The following is a 23,039-nucleotide window of genomic DNA, read 5'->3' on the forward strand; positions in this document are numbered from 1 at the left end:
AGCCATCAGCTGCTGGTCTGCGCACACATTGGAAAAAAAAATTGCCGGACCCCCATATCAGATAGCTTGAGAAGCACTGGTCTAGACAATACTTAGTCCTGCCTCAGGGCAGGGGGCTGGACATGATGACCTCAAAGTCCTTCCAGCCTTACATGTCTATGATTCTATGGAAGTAAAAGAGCTGAAATTTAAACTTGCTAAAGATGGAAATAAGTACAGTGAGTACCACTGAAAGTAAACATTTATCATGGCATGGTATAAATACCTCGCAGCGGTATACATTCTAAATATTGGTAGTAGAGTTGTAACATAAATACCATGGTACAGTATGGTATTTAAGTTTTAATAGCTTCCACTGTGTTCTTTAAGACTAATTACATTGAGAAGGGAAAAAAGGAAGGATGAAATATTGGATGAAAAATACCATGGTTGAATAAGCCAAAAATAAGTACAAATCAGCAGCCTGGCACCAACATATTATGCTAGTAAGAAAGACAAGGTGTCCAGAGCCTCACTTTATGATACCTATATGTTCCATGTAATAATAATAAGTTGAATTTCATTGCACATCCCATCCAAAGATCTCAAAGCACTTTACAGACACTTAATGCTCTCAATATCATTTCAATATAGGTAAAAATTATTGTATTGTTTAATATAGAGGAGTACACTGACACAGTGAGTGGTTAAGGTCAAATTCTCCAATGCAGATGACTGAAGTTAGACATCTAAATTCATATTTAGGCACCTGAAAGAAATCAGTAGAAACTGGTGATGCTCAGTAACTCTGAAAATTAGATCACTTATTTAAATAGTTAAATATGGATCTAGGTCTTGAATTTAGCCATCCAAGTCTGACAACTTTGGACTTCGTGTCTTATTTAAGGCCACACAGATAGTCAGTGACAGAAGTTGGGATCAAATGCTCCATTTCTGCTCCAACCATTACATAACCCTCCTTCCAAATATGAAAATAACTATACTACCCTAAAGACTAGCAGTTCCATTACTAATCATATTTAGGATAGTAAAAAAGAGGGAATAGTTGACATTATTATATTTTTCCCCTTTGCCATTTTCTGCTATAGCACTGGAAGGAAAACTAACTGGAAGGAAAGTGGCAAGAACTTTTTTATATTTCAGTTTTGAAAGTCTGATGTTTATAAAACTTCTTAAAGAGATCCCTACACAGACCCAGAGGCTTCAACTACTCTTCTGGAAAAGAAAAGAAAGCAGGAAAAAATGTGGCTTTTCCCTAGAAGCAGCAGAGTAGTCTGAAGCCAAAAATATTGTTCCTGAACACTGAGTAAACTGCACCAATTTCTGAAGCAACCCTGTATTACAGTTTCATGTGTTTGCAGTTTTGGTGTTAGAAGAGTCAAAAACAAAAATAGCAATGGCACAAATGACAAATCACATTTCATTTTCAGTGTAATCTAAACATATTAAGATCTTGCTGAAATATTAAGATGTCTAAGGTGACTTGCCTGCAATGTCAATGTTGCAGTTTTAAAACTGCAAAATAGATAACAAAATCCACAATATTTTAAAATCATCTTACTGACTGTATATTCTAAGAGCAATAGTGTTCTGGAGTAGCAAAAGAACTGTGATAACTGACCTTAATTTTCCAACATCTTCTGTTGACAAAGAGTCATTTAACTCCACTTCTATTACAACTTATTCATATCTATATATATGTATATCCTATTGTGAGAAGACCAGAGCCTTAAATATTTCTTTAATCACCTCCCACCACCATTACAAGCCAATTTTTAACAACTGTTACCATATAATATATCAAAAGGTGCTTCAGGAAGTAATTGCAGTGTCTCAGATACTATGGTCTGATGAATATTGGCTTTTTAATGGTGACTCCTGTGAATCTGATTTTAATACAGTAGAAATGGAATATTGGAAAGGACGACACAGTAATTAGACATGATTTAGCACCCCTATAAGAGATCTGCTTAAAAATGTTCCACAAAAACCAGAGTTGAGCAACTGTCTTCAAATAAGAGTTGCTTGCCATTTGATTTTGAGGGCCAGCATGGGACCCAGGGCAAATGTGGTGAGCTATTTAACGAACACTTGTCTTTCTTGTAAATGCAGCCCAAAACATTGGATTTAATGACTGAAGTAAACTCATTTTATGTTACAAAAAGGTATTGTTTTCACAAAATATGAAAAAAAGGTTCTCATTAGGGACGAAAATGGCTTTCTTTTAAGAGTCACTTTTCCTGGTCTCACAAGCCACTTTGCTTCAAGTAAAATCAAGGGTGGATGGCACCTCTTTCTGTAGAGGACAGGCCAAATTCACCCATAGTATTCAGGGGAGTTTCAGTCAGTGTTTCTCAAAAAACAAATCTTAAATTAAATCAGATTCCTGGTTGAGTAACATGAAGAAGACATGTTAGATTTACTCTGTGTAAATCAACAATTCTTTCTGTCTTCACTATAGATTTTACTGCTTGAGCTCTATGTTCTGCTGCTGCAAATTAATAATTTTGCTAACAGTGGTGAAGAAATTCTCTGACAGCAAAATAAAAACGATAGATGAATTGCATCCCTCCTACTTTTGTAATTTTTATTTTTATTTTGGTAAAGCTCTCTTAAACTTTGAAACAGTAAACCAATCTTTCCCACTTCCAGCTTCTGTGCTTAGAGCCACTTAGTTGCTACTATAGAGACTAACCAATTTATTTGAGCATAAGCTTTCGTGAGCTACAGCTCACTTCATCGGATGCATTTGTCCACTGAATGCATCCTATGAAGTGAGCTGTAGCTCACAAAAGCTTATGCTCAAAGAAACTTGTTAGTCTCTAAGATGCCACTAGTACTCCTTTGCTTTTTGCGAATACAGACTAACACGGCTGCTACTCTGAAACCTGTTAATTGCTACTGGCATTACATCAAAGTCATAACATGGACTTACCCACTTGTTCACTGAGCCACTTTCAAGCTGCAGAATCCTTTGCTGAAAAATGCCAGACAGAATAAGAGGATAAGTCAACGTCACAGTATTCTTTGATGCAGCGTCAGTAGCCTCTCAGCACTGGGCAAAGAAGCTGAAGCACTTCCACCAGCCTTTGAAGTGAAGCAGAAAAGTGGAAAGCCAGGAAGGAAGCAGACAAGTTTGCTCTGAAAAGGGAGCTAAGTTGTTTTTTTAAGTGCCCTCCAGCCACTTAAAGGATTCCACAGACCACAGTTCTCAGCTCTAAAGGAATGGGAATTGTGTTTTTTCAAGTGTCCCTGTGAAGCTTTGGAAAAACTGACGACAAACAAAACAGACATGACAGAGATGTTTCAGAAAGGCCTAAGAACTTAAATATGGGCATTCATACACAGAATGGAGAAATTCACCAAAGTGTGGAAGGCCAGTGAAAGTCCCTGTAAACTTTCTAAGCCCCTTTTCAGTTCTTCACACTACACCGGGGTACAGAGACTGGCTCCACAACACATACTGACTCTGTAACCTAAGTGTGCTGTAAAATGGGACTGATAAATAGTGTCTCTCACCACAGAGAGGCTGACAGGAATGGGTGGAGAGGATGGGGCTACTGGATCCTGACTTATATAGATCCTGTGGCCCAAAAGAACCTTGCAGTGTCTGAATAAGTTCTTTAGCCATGATCCCAGCCTGCCAACAGGTTGGTGGGCTGAATAACACCTTATCGTCACATTCACAGAATGGCTTTATGTAGCAATGAGTCAGTGTCACCCAAAGTTTTGTATTATGCTGTATTCTTAACTTCAAGGAGAATTTGCCTGAGCAAGGATTAAGTAAAAACAGAAAAAAACTTGAGCAAGCATTTGCCCCAAATTTGGGACTTTCAAGAACCACAAAATATCATCAAATGGCCATCTTTCAATTTTCTTCTTCTAAAAGGTCCAATCCTTATGTGGTAAACTATGAGATGGTGTGATAAGGCTTCATGGCTCTGAAACGTGAGGCTCCATGAAAGCCATGGGTCAGCCACAGTCTTGAAAGGGACAGCATTGTGTCAGCATTGTCAGCGTAATAACTTACCATTATGAAAAGACACCAGAATGACGTGACCCACAGAGGAACAAATAGGCACTACTACGATACAAATTAAAAATAAATGTGCATACTTCTTTTATACCCTGTGTGGGCAGAAAAGAGTATAATTCTGTGGATGTTAGTTATTTCTCTTTTCATTTTCTGTGACAAATAAACAAAATCAGGATCAAATGCTGCCTTCACATACATAGTTGTCATATGGTTACATCTGAAAATAGAACTGGGTCTGAGGTAAAAAAGTGTCATCGGCTTTTATCTCCTTCCACCAGGTTTGTGAAATAAAACATATTTTAAAAATTCGTAAGTTATAGACTTATGGTAACTTATAAAGAGAATCAGGCCACAGGAAGACAAAATAAATAAATAAGACCTACCTTCAACAGTTACAGTAAATACAAAACATAGTACTCTCACTAAATGGCAAAGTGCCAAAAAATTCAAAATTGCATTAAAGGGGCTACTTACAATAGAATTAAATAGTGTTGCAAACTTAATTATGCAGCAGTACAATATTGGAATGAGGGAACTATACTTATGGGAACTATACTTAATTCACTTGTTCTATTTGTTCCAGAAAAGACACCTACTTCTGGCAAATGCAGGAATACATGGGAGGAGGTAAGTTTAAAAACAGAATTCATGGCTAACTCATGTTAAAGATGCCTTTGGAGGTTTTATTTGTGGAAACCATTTTTGTGGCCTTACACAGTGTTTAGGAATTAGGGTTGGCAACTTTTTAGTAGCACAAAACCAAATGCCTTTGCCCCACCCCCTGCCCTGCCCCTCTCTGAGGCTCTGCCCTACCTCACTCCACCACCACCACCCCGCTCGCTCTCCCCCACCCTCACTCACTCATTTTCACTGGGCTGGGGCCCAGAGGTTGGGAGGCAGAAGGGGTGAGGGCTCCAGCTGGGGATGCAGGACGGGTCTCTGGGCTGGGGCTGAGGGGTTCTGAGTGCGGGAGGGGGCTCAGAGTTGCGGCAGGGGGTGGGTGTGCGGAAGAGGGGGTGGAGTGCAGGTTCAAGAAGGGAGTTTGGGTGCAGGAGGGGGCTCAGGGCTGGGGCAGGGGGTTCGGGTGCAGGAGGGGGTGCAGGCTCTGGTAGGGAGTTTGGGTGCAGGAGGGGGCTCACGGGTGGGACAGGGAGCTGGGGTGTGAGAGCGGGGTGCGGGCTCCGGGCCAATGGGAGCCACAGAACCAGCGCTCGAGGGTGGGGGCAGCACGCAGAGCCCCCCTGACCACCTCTACGCCTAGGAGCTGGAGGGACATGCTGGCCACTGCCTGGGAACCGTGCAAAAACTGGACACCTGGCAACCCTATTAGGAATACGGGAGTAAATAGTTTGTAGAAAGAGTTCCTTGTATTTTCCAAACAGTACAGATGTAAATATGGCTACCCAGCCTTTCTGATTTATAATATTTCCATGGTTCATTTGATGAAGTGTCTTTTTGATGCAACTTACTGAATTATTTAAAGGATAACATTCATGGCAGCCGAGTTTATAAGGCCATGAATGGTTTTCAAAAACGGTGAAATGGCAAATGAAGAATATAGCCACGTACATATTGCCTCATGTACTCCTGCACTATGAACTTCAACAAGATATTTAAAAACATCAAACAATTATACACAACCACACTCACTGCAGAGTATATCATTTATCCACTGAAGCAATGCAGAGACTGGAGTGCAAACGCCACCACAATCAAGGGCACAAGATCGGAAATGGCACAGTTTTAAAAATCTGCATGTTTTTAAAACAGATTAGCAAAACCTTAGATTAGTATATGCTGCACACCAGAGTAACTGCTAAAGGCTGAATGGAGCACATTAGACAACGCACACTGCTCCTCAGAGGCTGTGGACAGTCAGAAAGCAGAGTTGTTGCCTCTTTGTGCTCTCTTGAGTGCTAGTTAGACCTGATTTCAGAGTAGCAACCGTGTTAGTCTGTATCTGCAAAAAGAAAAGGAAGACTTGTGGCACCTTAGAGACTAACAAATTTATTTGAGCATAAGCTTTCGTGAGCTACAGCTCACTTCATTGGATGCATTCATGAAGTGAGCTGTAGCTCACGAAAGCTTATGCGCAAATAAATTTGTTAGTCTTTAAGGTGCCACAAGTACTCCTTTTCTTTTTAGTTAGACCTGAGTTGCTCCTCTGCACAGGTGCACAAGGGGGCAGTGAGGAACAAGGAAAGGATAAGCTCCTTATTCATTCTTTTCTCCGTAGCATACTTATACAATGCAAGACAGAATGTGGGCCTACATTTACATAACATATGCACATTTCCATTGTATGTAGCATTTTCATAATGCATGTTATGACTCATCACTCATAACCCAAAGAGATGTGCTGATTCTACTCATGTCACATTGTGGGAGGGGTTCATGTGAATACCTATTTGAGGGTGGGTTTGAAAACTGTCTTACCGTTCAAGAGAGTGGCCTGTGAAAAAAGATGCAATGTGACTATACACAGCTAGCACTAATGTAGATCTTATTATAGCTTGTGATTTGATACATTTCTAGACTAAAATAGGCCAAAATATTTCCTGTCATGTACAGAAAAGTAAGGTTCATGATGAAAAAGAAAGCTAGGATTTAAAGTGAAAGCTTATTTTATAAAATCAGGGTCTAAATAATTAGCTGTCAGCCATAAACCCCAGTGGATTCCCCAGTGGAATCTCCCCAGTGGAATCTCCAAGAGCCACACCATACTTACAGGTTTCAGAGTAGCAGCCGTGTTAGTCTGTATCCGCAAAAAGAAAAGGAGGACTTGTGGCACCTTAGAGACTAACAAATCTCTAAGGTGCCACAAGTCCTCCTTTTCTTTTCACCATACTTACAGTTACTCCTGGGGGGAATTCTGTGCGAAAAAATTAAAAATTCTGTGCCTAATATTTTAAAATTCTATAAAATTCTGCAAATTTTATTTGTCAATATAACATTATATAATCACACCAGTTTCAATTATTTTGGAAATGTATTTCAAAATACCTGTCAGCAAGTATGTCTGTAACAATAAGACACAAAAATTCCCCCAGGAGTAGAAAATTAAAGAAACCCCTACTTCTTCCTGCTTCTCTGCCCGTTCCCCCACAGAGCCCAGCCAGGGGGTCAGATACTCACACCCTCTAGCCCCCCAGAGACCAGCTGCAGGGCCCCCCTGGCCCAGACACTCACAGACACTACCCTACTAGAGCACAAGGATCCAGAGGGAGAAACAGCTTGATGCTGGGTCCCAGGTTTCCAGCACACTGCTGCCTCCTTCCTTCAGGGAGCCCTGGGAATCCTCCAGATCCCTCCCTCTCCCACCTCCCTGGCCTCGTCTTTCCCTGGCCTCGTCCAGGGCTCTGCTGGGTCCAGCGACTCCTAGTGGCAGCCAACATCTCTGCAGCCTATTGGCGGGAAGAATATTCTGCACACCAAATATTTCTGCATAATTCCGCATTGCGCTGTGGCACAGAATTCCCCCAGGAGCATTACACTGTAACATCATCATATACAGTTGACATTGCATCATTGCAAATCAACATCACAGGATGAGGCAAAATCAAAATCCAGTCATTCTAATGTCATCAGAAAATCATGCATGATTGTATGTTTATCTTATTAATATTATTCTTTACCGCTGTCTGCCTGATGAATCTTTACATTGGCTACTGCTAAAGAACAGAGAGTGTAAGAAATCTTTCTCCCATGCACATCCCAAGTAAGGGTCAGCTATACCTTGTAGTCCCAGCACCCTGGGTACACTCCCTTTGGGTATATCAAAGGGGGTAGGGCAGCGCAAGATTATTCTCCCTACCCCACTTCACTCAGGGAACACACAAGAGAATAGGAGAACCTTTTAAACTTTGATTTTTTTTCCTTTTGTTTTTGTTAAATCCTGCTCAACTCAAACTCTGACAAACTTTTAGGATAAAAGCTTTCTCTCTTAAAGACTGAACTTTTCCTCCTCCACAGCTGAGAGCTGCTAAGGAATGGTGCAGCTCAACTTTCAATAAGACCTGATGTTCCTAATGTAAAATACAAGCAGACAAAAAAAAATGTACGGGAATAAAATCTCCATGGGGTCTCCATAATTCATTTTTTATTGTTGCTTGTGCTTCAAATCGGAGTATAAAATTTGGTCCCCCACCTTTATTTTTCAATTAGCAGCCAAGGCTCAATTCTATTATCATCATTTATTATTTGTATTATAGGTACATCTAGGAGCCGAGTCATGAACTAGGACCCAACTGTAGGGCTATCAATAGCTAAAGGCACCTAACAAATCTTGCCTACTTTAATCTTAGTTTCAAAACCCAGATCCAGAAAACATAGGACCCTATAATTACTAAAACCAGACATTCTGCAAGTGGCTATAATTTATTTTGGAGGGCAATATTTCTTTAAGAAAAATTGCTCTTTTCTATTACTAAAGTGTCTCTTGGAACATGAAAATGTGCACTGACTGTCTCAGCATTTAGTTCTCTATATACCATATTACCTACCAAAAAAAAAAAAAAGTTAAAATTGCAAAGTCGAGCACTCAAAAGTTACGAAATACCAGAATTAAGGTTGTCTGTGCAACACTACATGTGTATGCCTTATCATACAGTCTTTAATTACATGATCACATACTATTTTTTCTACAGAGCCCTGGCCTCATTCAGTGCACAGAATGGATGGAATTCAAATAATGAGCAGCTGTCCAAGTCCTTGTATTCCTATTTTTCTTCAGTATGTGGCCCCATGCTTTACTTAACACACTCAATTCAACTCTGCTCTGGAGATGGCATTATTAATTTCCTCATAAGCTTTTCTATGGTGCTATCACTGTGCTTTGGGGGGCCCTGCGCTTCAGGACATGGGGTCCAGGGCGGCCTGGAGGGCTAGTGGGGGGCAGGGTGGACAAAAATCAATTATTTAAAAAAAAATCCGATTTAAATAAAAAATCTAAAGATAGTTTTAATTAAGATATCTTTGAGCTATAATGTATCTCATCATGGAATACGGATTATAAATTCTAATTCTATAGTATGAGACAATATATTTATGTAATGTTTAAGAAAAGTTTTGTAAAGGAATTCCAATAGTTCATGGATCAGGGACCCAATCTAATGGGGTTCCAGGGGCTTCTGTATAGATTATTTAGGTTAATCTTCCTATCTACCCAATAGGACTCAGTGCTCACTCTAGAAGATACCATCAGAGATGCTTAGTTTTGCAGTTCTCAAACTGAGGATTTGTGTCTCCAGAGATAACATGCTTGTTAACAGCAAAAATGTTTTAAAATAAATAAATATCTAGAGGTGAGAAATAACAGACCTCAATCCTATTGTCCCTCTGCAAATTTGTGTACACAGAGTCAATCCCTTACCTCTCTCTAAAAGTGCAAAATTTCAAAAAGTTCAATGAATAGAAGATTACTGGGGGCAGAATAGATCTGGACAAGGACAAGAAGTCTAGAGATAAATGTGAGAAGGGAGGGACAGGCAGTAGAAACAAAAGTGAAACTATTTGAGCAGCATATTCCGGAAGTCTTGAGGTCCTTCTGAGTGTAGCCTTCATTGATTTGAGATGTACCATACCATTCTCTCACTAGAAGGGAAAACATATAATGGCAGCAGGCCATAAAAGAGACCCAGTTTGGGAATATTTTAATGAAGTTCCTCTACCTGTGGGTAAGACAGGCATGCGTGCAAAATGCAAACAGTGTAACAAAGAAATGCAAGTCCTGGTTGTCCTAATGAAACAACATCATGAGAAGTGTTCCTTCTCAGGAGGAAGCTGCGTTGAAGATGATGAAGGGAACATGTCTAAACATGCAGGATCTTCAGGTTGGTAAACTTTTTTATTTCATACTTCTTTCTTAAGGACTGCCTGTCTTCCTTCTGGACTATTCTTGAATTCTCATGTTTGAGCAAAAAAAATATATAGTTGTTACTCTATGGTACTATCATTTTAGATGCAGTTGTGATAAACAATGAATAGCTGAAATAGGCAGATCTTCCTTTTACCATTTCACCTTTGAAGTAGTACTGAGTGTCAGTGAATGCAATGAGTAATACTAGATGAGTAGTATGGTAATAATAATTAAATAACTGTGTTACAAAAAGAGGTAATTGATGAAAAACATTGCCCAGTTTGTTTATGCAACAAACTTTCCTTTCTATATGATTGAGAACCCACACTTTATTTATATGGTTCAGCCATTAAGACCAGGATACAGTCCACCCAACAGAGCAGATGTTGCAGGCAAATTCTGGATAAAGTGTATGAAAGAGAAATTGAGTGTTGTGCAAAAGGTCTAGAGGGTGAAATTGTTAACCTGAGTCTTGATGGGTGGAGAAATGTCCCCAATGATCATGTTGTATGTGCTTGTGTGACAACAGAAGAAGGGAATGTCTTCCTTACAGAAACAATTGATACATCAGGAAATGCACACACAGCAGAATACTTACAAGAAGTAGCAGTAAAAGCTATAACTGTGAAAAAAAATTCAAATGCCTAGTATGCAGCTTGGTCACAGACAATGCTGCAAATGTATGCAAGACGAGAAGAAATTTAGAAGAGAGTGAAGAGAGTCCCAGGCTAATAATATATGGTTGCAGTACTCATTTGATGCATCTCCTAGCCAAAGACTTCAGTGTTCCAGACAAAAAGGTTAATGTTAAAATTGCAAAATACTTCCGTAACAATCACTTTGCAGCAGCTGCTCTGAAAAAAGTGGGAGGAACCAACTAACGCTCCCCCAAGACATACAATGGAACTCAGTAGTGGACTATTTTGAGCACTATATCAAGAACTGGCCTAATCTGATGACAGTTTGTGAACAAAATTGTGAAAAAATAGATGGCACTGTGACAGCCAAAGTTCTCAACATTGGGCTTAAGAGAAAATCTGAACATATGCTGAGTACCCTGAAGCCTATTTCAGTAGCCTTGAACAAAACACAGGGAAATAGCTGTTTTATTGCTGACGCTGTTGAAATTTGGAAGGAACCAAGTGAGATCTTAAAAAGAGAAATATGCAATGACAGAGTTAAATTACAAGCACTAAAAAAAAAATGAATGGGACAAGCACTATCTCCAGCTCATTTTCTTGCAAATATTCTCAATACTCGGTACCAGGGTCAAACCTTAACTGCTGAAGAAGAAGAGTTGGCTATGACATGGACGTCCAGCAATCATCCCTCCATAATACCAACTATAATAAACTTCAGAGCTAAAGTGAACCATTCAAGAAATATATGTTTGCTAATGATGTTTTAAAGAAAGTCACACCAGTGAACTGGTGGAAGTCACTTAAGCACTTGGATTCAGAGACTGTTGAAGTGATAATCTCACTTTTAACAGCAGTAGCTTCTTCTGCCGGTGCAGAAAGAATATTTTCTTCCTTTGGATTAATTAATTCCAAATTGAGAAATTGTTTGGGACCTGAAAAAGCAGGAAAGCTCGTTTTTCTTTCCCAGATTATGAAAAAACAGGAAAATGAAGGTGAAGACAACTGAGTTAGCTGCAGAAGCCAATATTTTAAGTTTCTCATGTTGACCTGGCTGACAGTCAATTTAATTTTGGGGTTTTTTTTAATATTTCATTTAACTATTTTAGATAAAAAACAATTTTAACAAAAACAAACCTGATTTTAAAAAACTTGAATGTTTAACTAGATTCAAAAATTCAAATGCTTGTATGTTTGCTGTTGAAGAAAAAAATCCAGAATACTGAACGTTGTTTTAGTTAAATAAAACAATTTAAATGTCTGTCTGGTGATGTTCTCCTCCTAATACAGCATGGCAAGAAAACCCTCCAAATATTAATGATTAACCTGTTGAATTGGAGATAGTTCACGTTCCAATGACTTCATAAATATCTGCTTCAATTACCGTTGGTAAATGAAATAACCAATCATTCATTTTCTGATATAGCTGTAAAACTAATCTGGAAAGTTTTCAAAATAAATCACTGTTTAAAAATGTATAGTGTGTACCTTCTAAAAATGAAACCTACATCTATCTCTGAGTTGTGAAGAATATGTATTAAGGTTATAACAACCAACAAGAATGCACTTTTATGTAGAAATCCATGATTAAATTGAGCCTTCCTGACTAGTGATTTAAATCATGATTTAAATCAATTTGATTTAAATCAAATCCACCCTGGTGGGGGGCCTGGCACCAGCAGCTGCGAGCGACCTGGCCCCAGACTGCCCCGCTCCGCTCTGCTGGCTCCAAGCAACACCTGGCGGAAGGGGTGGAAGCTGGAAAGAGGTGGGGCGGGGGTGAGGGTTTGGGGGAAGGGGTGGATTGGGGGCAGGGCCTCGGCTGGAGTGGGGAGGTTGTCCCAGGCCCTGAATAGCCCTAGGGACAGCCACTTTGCTCATCACTGTACTATCTAAGGGCTGAATGCTCTGACATCTATTTCGGCTCCTTACTTTTACTGAAATCAGTGGAAGTGAGAAGCCAGAGTAGAATTTAGGAGCCTAACTCATTTTGAGCATTTATTGTCACAACACCCCTGAGAGTTGAGGGGTGGCATTTTCTAGGGATGTCAATTAATCACAGTTAACTCCTCTGATTAACTCAAAAAAGTTAATCGCCATTAAAAAAACTAATCGTGATTAATCACACTTATAACAATAGAATACCAATTGAAAATTGAATATTTTTGGATGTTTTTCTACATTTTCAATATTGATTTCAATTACAACACAGAATACAAAGTGCACAGTGCTCACTTTATATTATGTGACAAAGCTCTGTCCTTGCCTCCGTGGGTCCCGCGTTTCCTGGCGGATTTTGCTAGCCTCAGAGGCTCACTGTGACCCTCCACGTAACTTCTCTCTCTAGAGACAAGGGTCACAGTCTACTGAACCATTTTCATCATAAGCCAGCGAGGGAGGTGAGGAGAAGTTATCCTTCCTTGCACCGACTCTGTTGTCTCCCAGTCACAGTGATTAATCAGGGAGCAAAGGTGGGCTCCCTCCCACACCCTCTACTCCGGGCTCCAGCCCAGGGACCCTAATAGTATCAGCTATAGTAGCTGACCTTTTAAAAACATGACATGTACAATTCCCTGGGCTACTTCCCCAACAGTAGCCCTCACTTCCTCAAGCTCCACTTCACCCTTTCCTCAGGGCCTCCTTCCTTGTGCCTGATATGGTGTGTACTACTCAGCCTCTCCAACAGCGCAACTTCCTCCCACAGCTCCTGACATGCACACCCACCTGACTAACTGGGAGGCTTTTAACTAGTTTCAGCCAGCCCCTGATTGGCTTCAGGTGTCCCAATCGACCTAGCATTCTCCCTGCCTTCTGGAAAGTTCTTAATTGGCTCCAGGTGTCTTAATTCACCTGGAGCAGCTGCCATTTCACTTATCCTGGTACCAGGGATTTGTTTAGCCTGGAGCTAATATATCTATCTCCCATTACTTTTCTATAGCCATCTGGCCTTGCCCCATCACAATTATTATATTTTATTATAAATATATGCACTGTAAAAATGATAAACAAAAGAAATAGTATTTTTCAGTTCACCTCATACAAGTACTGAAGTGCAATCTCTTTATCGCAAAAGTGTAACTTACAAGTGCAGATTTTTTTTTGGTTACATAACTGCACTCAAAAACAAAACAGTGTAAAACTTTAGAGCCTACAAGTCCACTCAGTCCTACTTCTTATTTTGCCAATCTTTCTGCAAAGTTTTTTACACTGACGAGAGATATTGCTGCCTGCTTCTTTTTTACACTGTCACCTGAAAGTGAAAAGAGGTGTTCGCATGTCACTTATGTGGCCAGCGTTGCAAGGTAATTACATGCCAGAGACGCTAAACATTCATATGCCCCTTCATGCTTCGGCCACCATTCCAGAGGACATGCTTCCATGCTCATGATGCTCATTAAAAATACAATGCGTCAATTAAATTTGTAACTGTACTCCTTGGGGGGAGAACTGTATGTCTCCTGCTCTGTTTTACCTGCAATCTGCATTTATGCAATCTGCAATTCATGTTATAGCAGTCTCGGATGATGACCCAGCAAATGTTCATTTTAAGAACACTTTCACAGCAGATTTGACAAAATGCAAAGTAGGTACCAATGTGAAATTTCTAAAAATAGTTACACTACTCAATGATTAAGAATCTGAAGTGCCATTCAAAATCTGAGAGGGATGAGGTGTGGAGCATGCTTTTATAAATCTTAAAAGAGTAACACTCTGATGCAGAAACTAGAGAACCCAAACCACCAAAAAAGAAAATCAACCTTCTACTGGTTTCAGAGTAACAGCCGTGTTAGTCTGTATTCGCAAAAAGAAAAGGAGTACTTGTGGCACCTTAGAGACTAACCAATTTATTTGAGCATGAGCTTTCGTGAGCTACAGCTCACTTCATCAGATGCATGCCGTGGAAACTGCAGCAGACTTTATATATACACAGAGAATATGAAAAAATACCTCCTCCCACCCCATTGTCCAGCTGGTAATAGCTTATTTAAAGTGATCATCAGGTGGGCCATTTCCAGCACAAATCCAGGAGGGTGAGAAAACCTGGATTTGTGCTGGAAATGGCCCACCTGATGATCACTTTAGATAAGCTATTACCAGCTGGACAATGGGGTGGGAGGAGGTATTTTTTCATATTCTCTGTGTATATATAAAGTCTGCTGCAGTTTCCACGGCATGCATCACACGGCATAGCTCACGAAAGCTCATGCTCAAATAAATTGGTTAGTCTCTAAGGTGCCACAAGTACTCCTTTTCTTTTTGCGAACCTTCTACTGGTGGCATCTGACTCAGATGAGGAAAATGAACATGCGTCCGTCTGCACTGCTTTGGATCATTATCAAGCAGAACCCATCATCAGCATACCTCTGGTATGGTGGTTGAAGCTTGAAGGGACATATGAATCTTTAGCGCATCCGGCACATAAATATCTTGCAATGCCAGCTACAACAGTGCCATGTGAATGCCTGTTCTCACTTTCAGGTGACATTGTAAACAAGAAGCAGGCGGTATTATCTCTTGCAAATTGTAACCAATCTTGTTTGTCTGAGTGATTGGCTGACCAAGGAGTAGGACTGAGTGGACTTGTAGGCTCTAAAGTTTTACATTGTTCTGTTTTTGAATGCAATTATTTTTTGCACATAATTCTACATTTGTAAGTTCAACTTTCATGATAAAGAGATTGCACTACAGTATTTGTATGAGGTGAACTGAAAAATACATTTTTTTACTGTGCAAATATTTGTCATAAAAATAAATATAAAGTGAGTACTGTACACATTGTATTCTTGTTGTAATTAAAATTAATATATTTGAAAATGTAGTAAACACCCCAAAATATCTAAAATAAATGGTATTCTATTGTTGTTTAACAGCACAATTAATCGTGATTAATTTTTTTTAATCGCTTGACAGCCCTAGTATTTTCTCCATTGTACAGATGGGAATTGGAGGCACATAAAGACTAAGCTCAGAAGCATTCACTAATTTCAGGTGCCCAATCTGAGATACCCAGGCTCTGATTTTTCAGACTACTTAACATTATATAGCATTATGTTTGTTCAAAGCACAGATCCCATGGACTTCCGTTGCAGCTGTGAGTACTCAACCCTTCCACAAATCAGACGCCATGGTCTCAAGTCAGGCACCCAGAAAATGAGGAAAGCACAATTAGGGACCACTGTAAGAGTTTGGTCTAAATGTCTTCATCAGACTCATACAGGAAACCTGTCTCAAGGGCAGGGACAGAATTCAGTTTGCCTGGATAGTACTGTATTCAACTCCCCTAACCCTGAGACCATCCTTTCTCTTCCTGCAATCCCCTGCCTCTTTCATTACACATTTTCCAACTTGGACAACACATAAAGCAGGGATGCCTATAAACAACAGTGTCTCACACTAAACAACCCTGATTAAGATGTTTTTCTTAAAAAAGATGCTCTAGTTCAAATAGGAATTAATTCGGGGAAGACCTATGGCCTTGGCACTACACAGGAGGTCAAACTAGATGATCACAGTGGTCCCTTGTGGCCTTGTAATCTATAAATCCCCAGAGCAAATCCATCCTGGGCAGTGAATGAGGTAGTGGTCCTGTAAAAAAATTAGTATTTGATCATATAACAAAAGACTGTATCATAACACAAACACACAAGGGGGTGGCAATAAGGTTGCACAGGCAACCTTAATTATAGCATTTCCTAACTTTTGAGTGCTTACTTCACTTTCCAACCTTAATTATTTTCTTTTAACATAGATTTTTGTTTGTAATTTCCTAGGTTATGAAAAAAACAAACTGAAAAATAAGAAACCCCACTATGTAGCATCATATTGACACCCATGTGGGTCATCAGCAGGGTTGGAACCTTTAGATCCACTACACACACCTCTGGCACTTGAGCTAACAGAGTGATAGCAGTAGTAAGTTGTTACCCTCTATGTGGGCCAACACTAGAGGAGGATGAGGCGCTTTGCCAGTGGGTTTCACAGATATTTGCTATAGCACAGAAAGGATAGATGAGATTCAGGAAACTTGGGTTCCATTCCAGGCTCTGGGGAAAAGTGTGTTCTAGTGGGCACAGACTCTTCTGTCCATTTCACTCCAGCATAACCTCGTCCACCACTTCCTTCCCAACCTGTCCCTGACCCATTCCTACATCTTCCCCATCCCTGGCGACACATCCCAGTCCCGTTCTCCTTGATCCAGTCTCCACATCTCAAAATTTCTCATCCCAGTCCTAGCCTCCTGACCCACCCAGTCCTAGTCTCAGCACTCCTGACTCTCTATCCCAGTTCCAGTGTCCCCATCCCCCCAATTCCTAATCTGTCTTCTTGACTAGCCATTCCTAGTTCCCTCCCACCCCCAGCACCATGTCCCAAGTCTCCTTATTGAGTAAGTTTCAGGTCCCCATTTCCTGGCTCCTCATCCAATTTGTTTCTCTCCCCCACTCTGGCCTCCGGTTGCCTCCCATCCACATTCCCTATCCTCAATGCCTCCCTGTCCCAAACACCTTCCTTGGGCTCTTCAACCAACCACAGTGTCCCCCTACATCTATCCCACCACTTCACTGTCCCAGTCTATTTGTCCAACCAGTTCCAGTCTCCCGCCCAGGTTCCTCATCCAGTATCTTCCCTCACCTGTTTCCCTTCCTACCTTCCAATCTCTTTGTCCAGTAAGTCAGTCCCCACTCTGAGTCCCAGTCAGAGTCCCAGTCTTCTTGTCAAGTCCCAGTCCCTCCTGCCCCATCACCAACCAGTCTCTAGTCCGAGTCTCAACCCCTCTCCTGGCTCCTTGTTCCATCTACCTCACCCCACCCTGCACAGGTCCACCTATTGTTTCCACGGCATTCAAATAAGGCAGCCTCCTCCTCCATGCCTGAACCCAGCACGGGGGTCATTAACAGCAGAGAAGAAATTGTCTTCCTGCTTTCAATTCAGATGCCCAAACCTGGCCCACAGCAGCCCTACAGCTGCAATTGCAAAGAAAGTCCTGCTCAGCCCCGCGCTGGAGAATGTTCGGCACAAACAGAATTGTCAGGAACTTTAGCTGCTAAAATCTAATAAGTCTCTACTGAGCATGTGCAAACTGAGATTTTTAAAAGGCTTCTAACTTGTCTTAAACTTGAGTGGATTTCACGTGGATAACAAAAGCACTGCTCTAACACAAAGACTGCCTGCTTGACAAATTTAAATTTCCTGTTCCAAAGCATAGTTTTCAATGGTCATCAGAATTTTTTAGCAAGAATAAAACATATTTTTTCCTAGCCTCATCTTTGCATATGGCTGAACTGCTGTAGCTGAAATTTAAAAGCAAAACGAAACAAAACAAAGAACAACCAGCCTGTGGCACATACCTTGCATGGAAATTTTCAGCCTGAACAGTTCACATTTGGCTAAATTATAAGCCACTGAAACAGGATCTTATGATGGGAACTGCTGGGCAACCTTAGTAAAAGGGGTGCGATCAGCCCTGCCTATAATAATGCAATCTCCTTGTTATTTGTATAGTAAAAAATATAAAATATATGAACATTGTGACAAAGTTTGAATTTTTCTGCAGATGTAAGAGTAATAAAACAATCGTCCCATTCTTGTCAGGCCACTGGCCTTTTGAGGAGTTCCAAGGATAGAATTTTAGTATTCCCAATATGCTCTAATAAGTAAGTAGGATCATAAATAGGGCCCTACCAAATTCCTGGCTGTGAAAAACCTTTCATGGACCATGAAATCTGGCTATTGAGGGCAGAGGCAGGACTGGGAGTGCCCCAGCCGCGGGCTCCTACTGTGTATCAGATTCCAGCTGCTAATCCCAGCCCAGGCTGACTAGTGATGGGACTTCCTCTTCCCATGCAGGGGCCACTCATGAAGCCCCGTCAGACCCACCTCTGGGAACCTCCCCCAGCTGCAGGAATCTCAGTGGCTGCTGGCTGGGAGCCCAGCTCTGAAGGCAGCACAGAAGTGAGGGTGGCTGTCAGCCCCGGACCCGGGCAGGAGGCTGTCAGGAAAACAGGAACATATGGTAACCAGCTCCCCATACCCTGTGACCCTCACTTCTGCAATGCTGCTGGCGGTGATGCTAGCTTTAGAGCTGCACATCCAGCCAGCAGCCACTGCTGCTCTCCAGCTGCCCAGCTCTGATGGCAGCATACCTACCAGCAGCATCGCAAAAACAAGGGTGGCAATCCCACAACCCACCCCCCTACAATAGCCTTGCAACTGCCCCCCCACCTCTCCATGGCCTTCCTTTGGGTCAGGACCCACACGATTACAACATCCTGAAATTTCAGATATAAACATCTGAAACTGTGAAATTGACTACTTTTTAAATCCTACGACCTTGAAATTGACCAAAATTGACCCTGAATTTGGTAGGGCCCCAGTCATAATGAAACCTAAACTATAAAAAAAACCAGAAGTTGAGAAAAGTGAAAGCTTTAGGTTCAACAAACACTAAATACACACTGAGGGGGAAAAAAAGGCCAAAAACAAAGGGAAATTATCACATACTAATATATTAAACAGAGAAATATACCAGTTTAGGAACTAGGAAGAACCTGTGCTATTTTGCAATGCAATGTTTCCAGTTTAGCACCCTGCTTATCTTTTTAGCTCCCAAATATATTCCGTTGCATTTCATCATTTTATAACACTGTTTTAAAAAGACAAACATCAAGAAACAATGACTGCAAGTATGCTATTTTACACAATGACAGCAACTACTGCATTAAGATTTCTTTCTGGACACCGCTATCAATTTGTCCTTACCATATATTCCATATTGGATGCTGGTGGATACACCTGACTCCGTAATTTATTATGAAGATCCAAGATACTTTGCATATCACTGTCTGTGATAGCCCTTTTCCCTCTTTGTTTGGCAATCCACCACTCACCATCTTCGTCCATGTACTTTTCCAAAAGTTCCTCTAATAATGTACCATTGGTAAGAACCATTGCAGAAACTGCTTGAGCTATGAATAGCAAGGCAGTTACTGGGACCCATTCCTGTGCTACACACTTCATGATGAACGATTTCAAAACTCCCCAGGGTTAATTCCAGGACAAGGTCTTTCTTCCAGGTCTGTTGGCTGCAAAGGCATAAGAGAGAGTAAAGTGATTCTGAGGTTAAAGTGCTGGCCTGAATTAATCTGTTAAATAACAAAAGTCAAACTGTAGTTGGGAGGAGAGTGTGCCAGTGTGGTTTCTAGGGATGCCAGAGAACACAGACACCCATCCTTTACACTGTGGCTTTGACCTCATGAATTGAAGATCATTCAGGTCGTTATGTAAAGCACACTTAAGCGTCTGCATAAATAAAAGCAATTTTTTCATAAACTGCCTTCACCTGATAAAGGGAGGTACTAAGCAATCTAAATTAGATGAATAAATTAATTAGGTCCTCATAATATCCCAGGGTATAAATATAGCTGTTTTCAAGCTAAAGGGGCTTGCAGCCAATCCCAAAATGAAAACAACCCCCCAAAAGAATATGAAGTAAGCTTTAAAAAAATCAGAACTCTCAAATCTGATCTTGATCAGAAGCTTTTGTTTTAAGATTTAAAAACATTTTGAGTCTCCAAACTTAACAACAGAACTTAGATTATTAAAACCTGTTAGTCAAGCAGGGTTTATTTATTATGCTTGCAGAACCAAAAATGATGAATTCTTTTAAAAGAAGTTTTTAAGATGGAGTTCTACCCTCAAGAATGTTCTTCTGATGCCCGCTACTGCACTTTGGAAGGTTTACAGTTTGGAAAGCAGCAGTGCGCTATCTACAGTAGCTCCCTCATCCCAGTCCTAAACATATTAACACTGTAACACCGATGCCCTAGCGCTCCAGTTATGGACCTAGCAGTGGCGGGGAAAGGAACATCTGGCATCTTGAAGAAAATGCACAGAGAGGCGGAACTGGTGCCCAGTATACTCAGTGTTCCAAAAGGGAAGATATCTTATACTACTGGGCCAATTTGCACTCTCCACACCCGTTAGGCATTAAATAAAGATGCTGAAATGAGAACGTCTGGCTTTTTGGCTCCTGTTCCTATGGGGGGGGGGGGGGAAACCCCAATCTGCCTCCACTGCATTGCAATCACACAGCCGCCCGGCTTCTAAGGACAAATCAACTGCTGCTGCTGCCCCAAGGCTGCTCCTCATCTCAGCAGCACGCATCCAGAGAGCGCGCGATGGAGCAACAACCCCGCGGAGAGTTAAGTCTTCCAGCAAGTCAGACCTGGGAGCTCTCCCCCCTTCCCTCCCTCCTCAGGCCCTTTGTTACACGGCCCCGCCTGGGAAGGCGAGGAGAACTGGACAGAAAACCAGGCGAGGAGCCGGGTCTCCCCGGGAAGTCCTCGACTGGTGCGTGGGAAGAAGCGCAGCTCCGGGCGCTGCTGCTCGTTGCGGGAGTTAGGGCTGCAAGGCGCGGAGCCGTTCCCAAGCGATGCCGAGCCAAGCCCTTACCTCTCCCGGCCTTTCGGACCCCACGGTCCAGGCTGCAGCCACCCAGCCGCGGCCGAGTTCGGTCCGCCGCCCGCCCGCGTCTCCTCCCCGCCTCGCAGAGCCGGGAGACGCGCCGGGTTTGCCCGGGCAGCAGAGCAGGAGCCGGAGCGCGCTGGAGGCTGCGCCTGCAAACTCGGCGAGAAGTTTGTGCACCAGTCCCAGCCCCTCCGCGCAGACACTTTCCCTGGCCCCCCGCTCTGGACGTGGGAGTCCCCTTCCCCCGCTCGTTCCGGCCTCTCGGGGGCCCCCTCCTGCTCCCTGCAGCTGCCGGTACCAGAAGCTCAGCGCTTTGCTCCCAGCCATTTATCCCGGGCCTAGAGCGCGCCCCCAGTGACGTGCCCTGGCCACCCCGCCCCACCAGCATCCCGCCCGCCCGGCCGGCACCGCCAGTAGACTCGGGAAGGGGCTCTGTTTAGCGCCACTCAGCCCCTGCCTGGAGAGGGAAAAGCTGGCTCCCTCTGAGCTTCAGCTACCTGCCTCCGTCCTGCAGATTTTTCAGCCCCAAATTCTACCAAGAGAACAAGGGTCCTCACTGAACCAAGCAAATCCAGAGCCGGAGCCAGGGCGCGTTAAAAGCCTGCATCCTGCAGCTGCATCCAGCCAAGTTTTGGCCCCGAAGCTCCAAATCTTAAAAACCCAAAATCAGGGCAAGACAAACGCGGCTCCAACTGCAGCAAAACATTCTGGATCCTAGCACATGCGTACTGGGAAAACCCAGGCCAGACCCCTGCATCCAGCCAGAGTTTGCCCCATCTGTCCCTACAGTCTAACCTAACAGCTAAACGGGTGACGGGTCCAACTGCAACAACAACAGCAAAACTGGCCCAGGGCCCAGCAGCACTGCAAAAACTCAGGCCCAACACATGCAACCCGCTGGATCCATCCAATTACCGGGGCCCCAGCTGGAGTAGGAGCAGCTGCACTTGATCTCCCTGCAGTAGAATTTAGAAGTTTATCCCAAAAAAGGTGTTGAATGCAGCAAGATTTAGCTGTTAAATAGATGGTTTTGAATTGTTCTTACACGGATCTTTGTCAGAGCCTGGATTTTTCTAGCCAAATCAGGAAAGGTAACATATGTTGACTATTTTGATGAATTAGGTGCTTGGGTCTAAAAAATGGTAGGATCAGGCTGACTCTGTATGCTGGATACATTCATCCAGGGGTACTGCTGCCCCAGTTTGCAGCAGTCTGGGGTTTTTGGACACTCACACACACCATAGACAACACAAATTAAAGGACTGAGGTTAAAAATTGGCAGAATCCAGAAGGATCCACCAGCTATGTGAGTTTTTTCAGTGCTGTTGATCTGGAATCCATCAGAGTACATACAGATTTCTCTACTGAAATAGGAGCAGCTAAACTTGTTATCTGTTTAGACTGTACAGTTTGGGGTTTGAGGCAAAAAATTGCCAAGATCCATCTGGATCCAGGTGCTAGAGTCAGGTCATTGCAAGGGTTATGCACCAGGCTGCATCACAGTCTGGAATTTTGGGGTGTAGTAGGAGTGGCTATACTTATTCTCTGTTGATGCTATGGAATTTGAGTGGAGGCCAAAAATTAGTTGGATCTGGCCTGATCCATATGCCAGATCTGGGGTTTTGTGATGCTCGCATCTCAGTTTGCATGCTGTGTGTGCTTCTGTTTGTCTCTCTGTACATAGGTGTTTTTCTTGTGTACACGCCTAAATATGTGTTTCCATCATATAATAGCATCAGGAATGTGTACACCTAGGAACAGAGAATGTATGCCATACTTAAAGGATGGGGGACTGTATCCTGGGAAGCAGTGACTCTAAAAAAGATTTGGTTGCGGGGCAGATCAGTTGAACATGAGCTCCCAGTGCAATGTTGTGGCAAAAGGGCTAATGCAATCTTTTTGCATAAACAGGCGAATCCCAAGTAGGAATAGAGAGTCACTGGTGCAACTGCTGCTGGAATACTGGTCTCCAGCTCTGGTGTCCACAGATCAGGAAGGATGTTGGTAAATTGGAGAGGGGTCAAAGGTATTTAGGTGTCCACTC

General features: G+C 42.3%; 1 protein-coding gene across 2 annotated transcripts in view; it reads right to left on the reverse strand.

The window, feature by feature from the left end:
- The window catches only part of CRISPLD1 (cysteine rich secretory protein LCCL domain containing 1), a 64,794-nt gene extending 43,529 nt beyond the window's left edge, over positions 1 to 21,265 (reverse strand). For both annotated transcript variants that reach the window (XM_073330771.2, XM_073330772.2), the window contains exons 1-2: positions 20,981 to 21,265; positions 19,289 to 19,611 (exon numbers count right to left, since the gene is read on the reverse strand). In XM_073330771.2, coding sequence (XP_073186872.1) covers positions 19,289 to 19,546 — 258 coding nt within the window. In that variant the 5' untranslated portion in view covers positions 19,547 to 19,611; positions 20,981 to 21,265. The remainder of the gene's footprint in view (positions 1 to 19,288; positions 19,612 to 20,980) is intronic.
- Between the last annotated feature and the right edge of the window lie 1,774 nt (positions 21,266 to 23,039).

Source organism: Lepidochelys kempii, chromosome 2 (assembly GCF_965140285.1).
Source record: "Lepidochelys kempii isolate rLepKem1 chromosome 2, rLepKem1.hap1, whole genome shotgun sequence".
In the NCBI taxonomy this organism is placed as follows: domain Eukaryota; kingdom Metazoa; phylum Chordata; order Testudines; family Cheloniidae; genus Lepidochelys; species Lepidochelys kempii.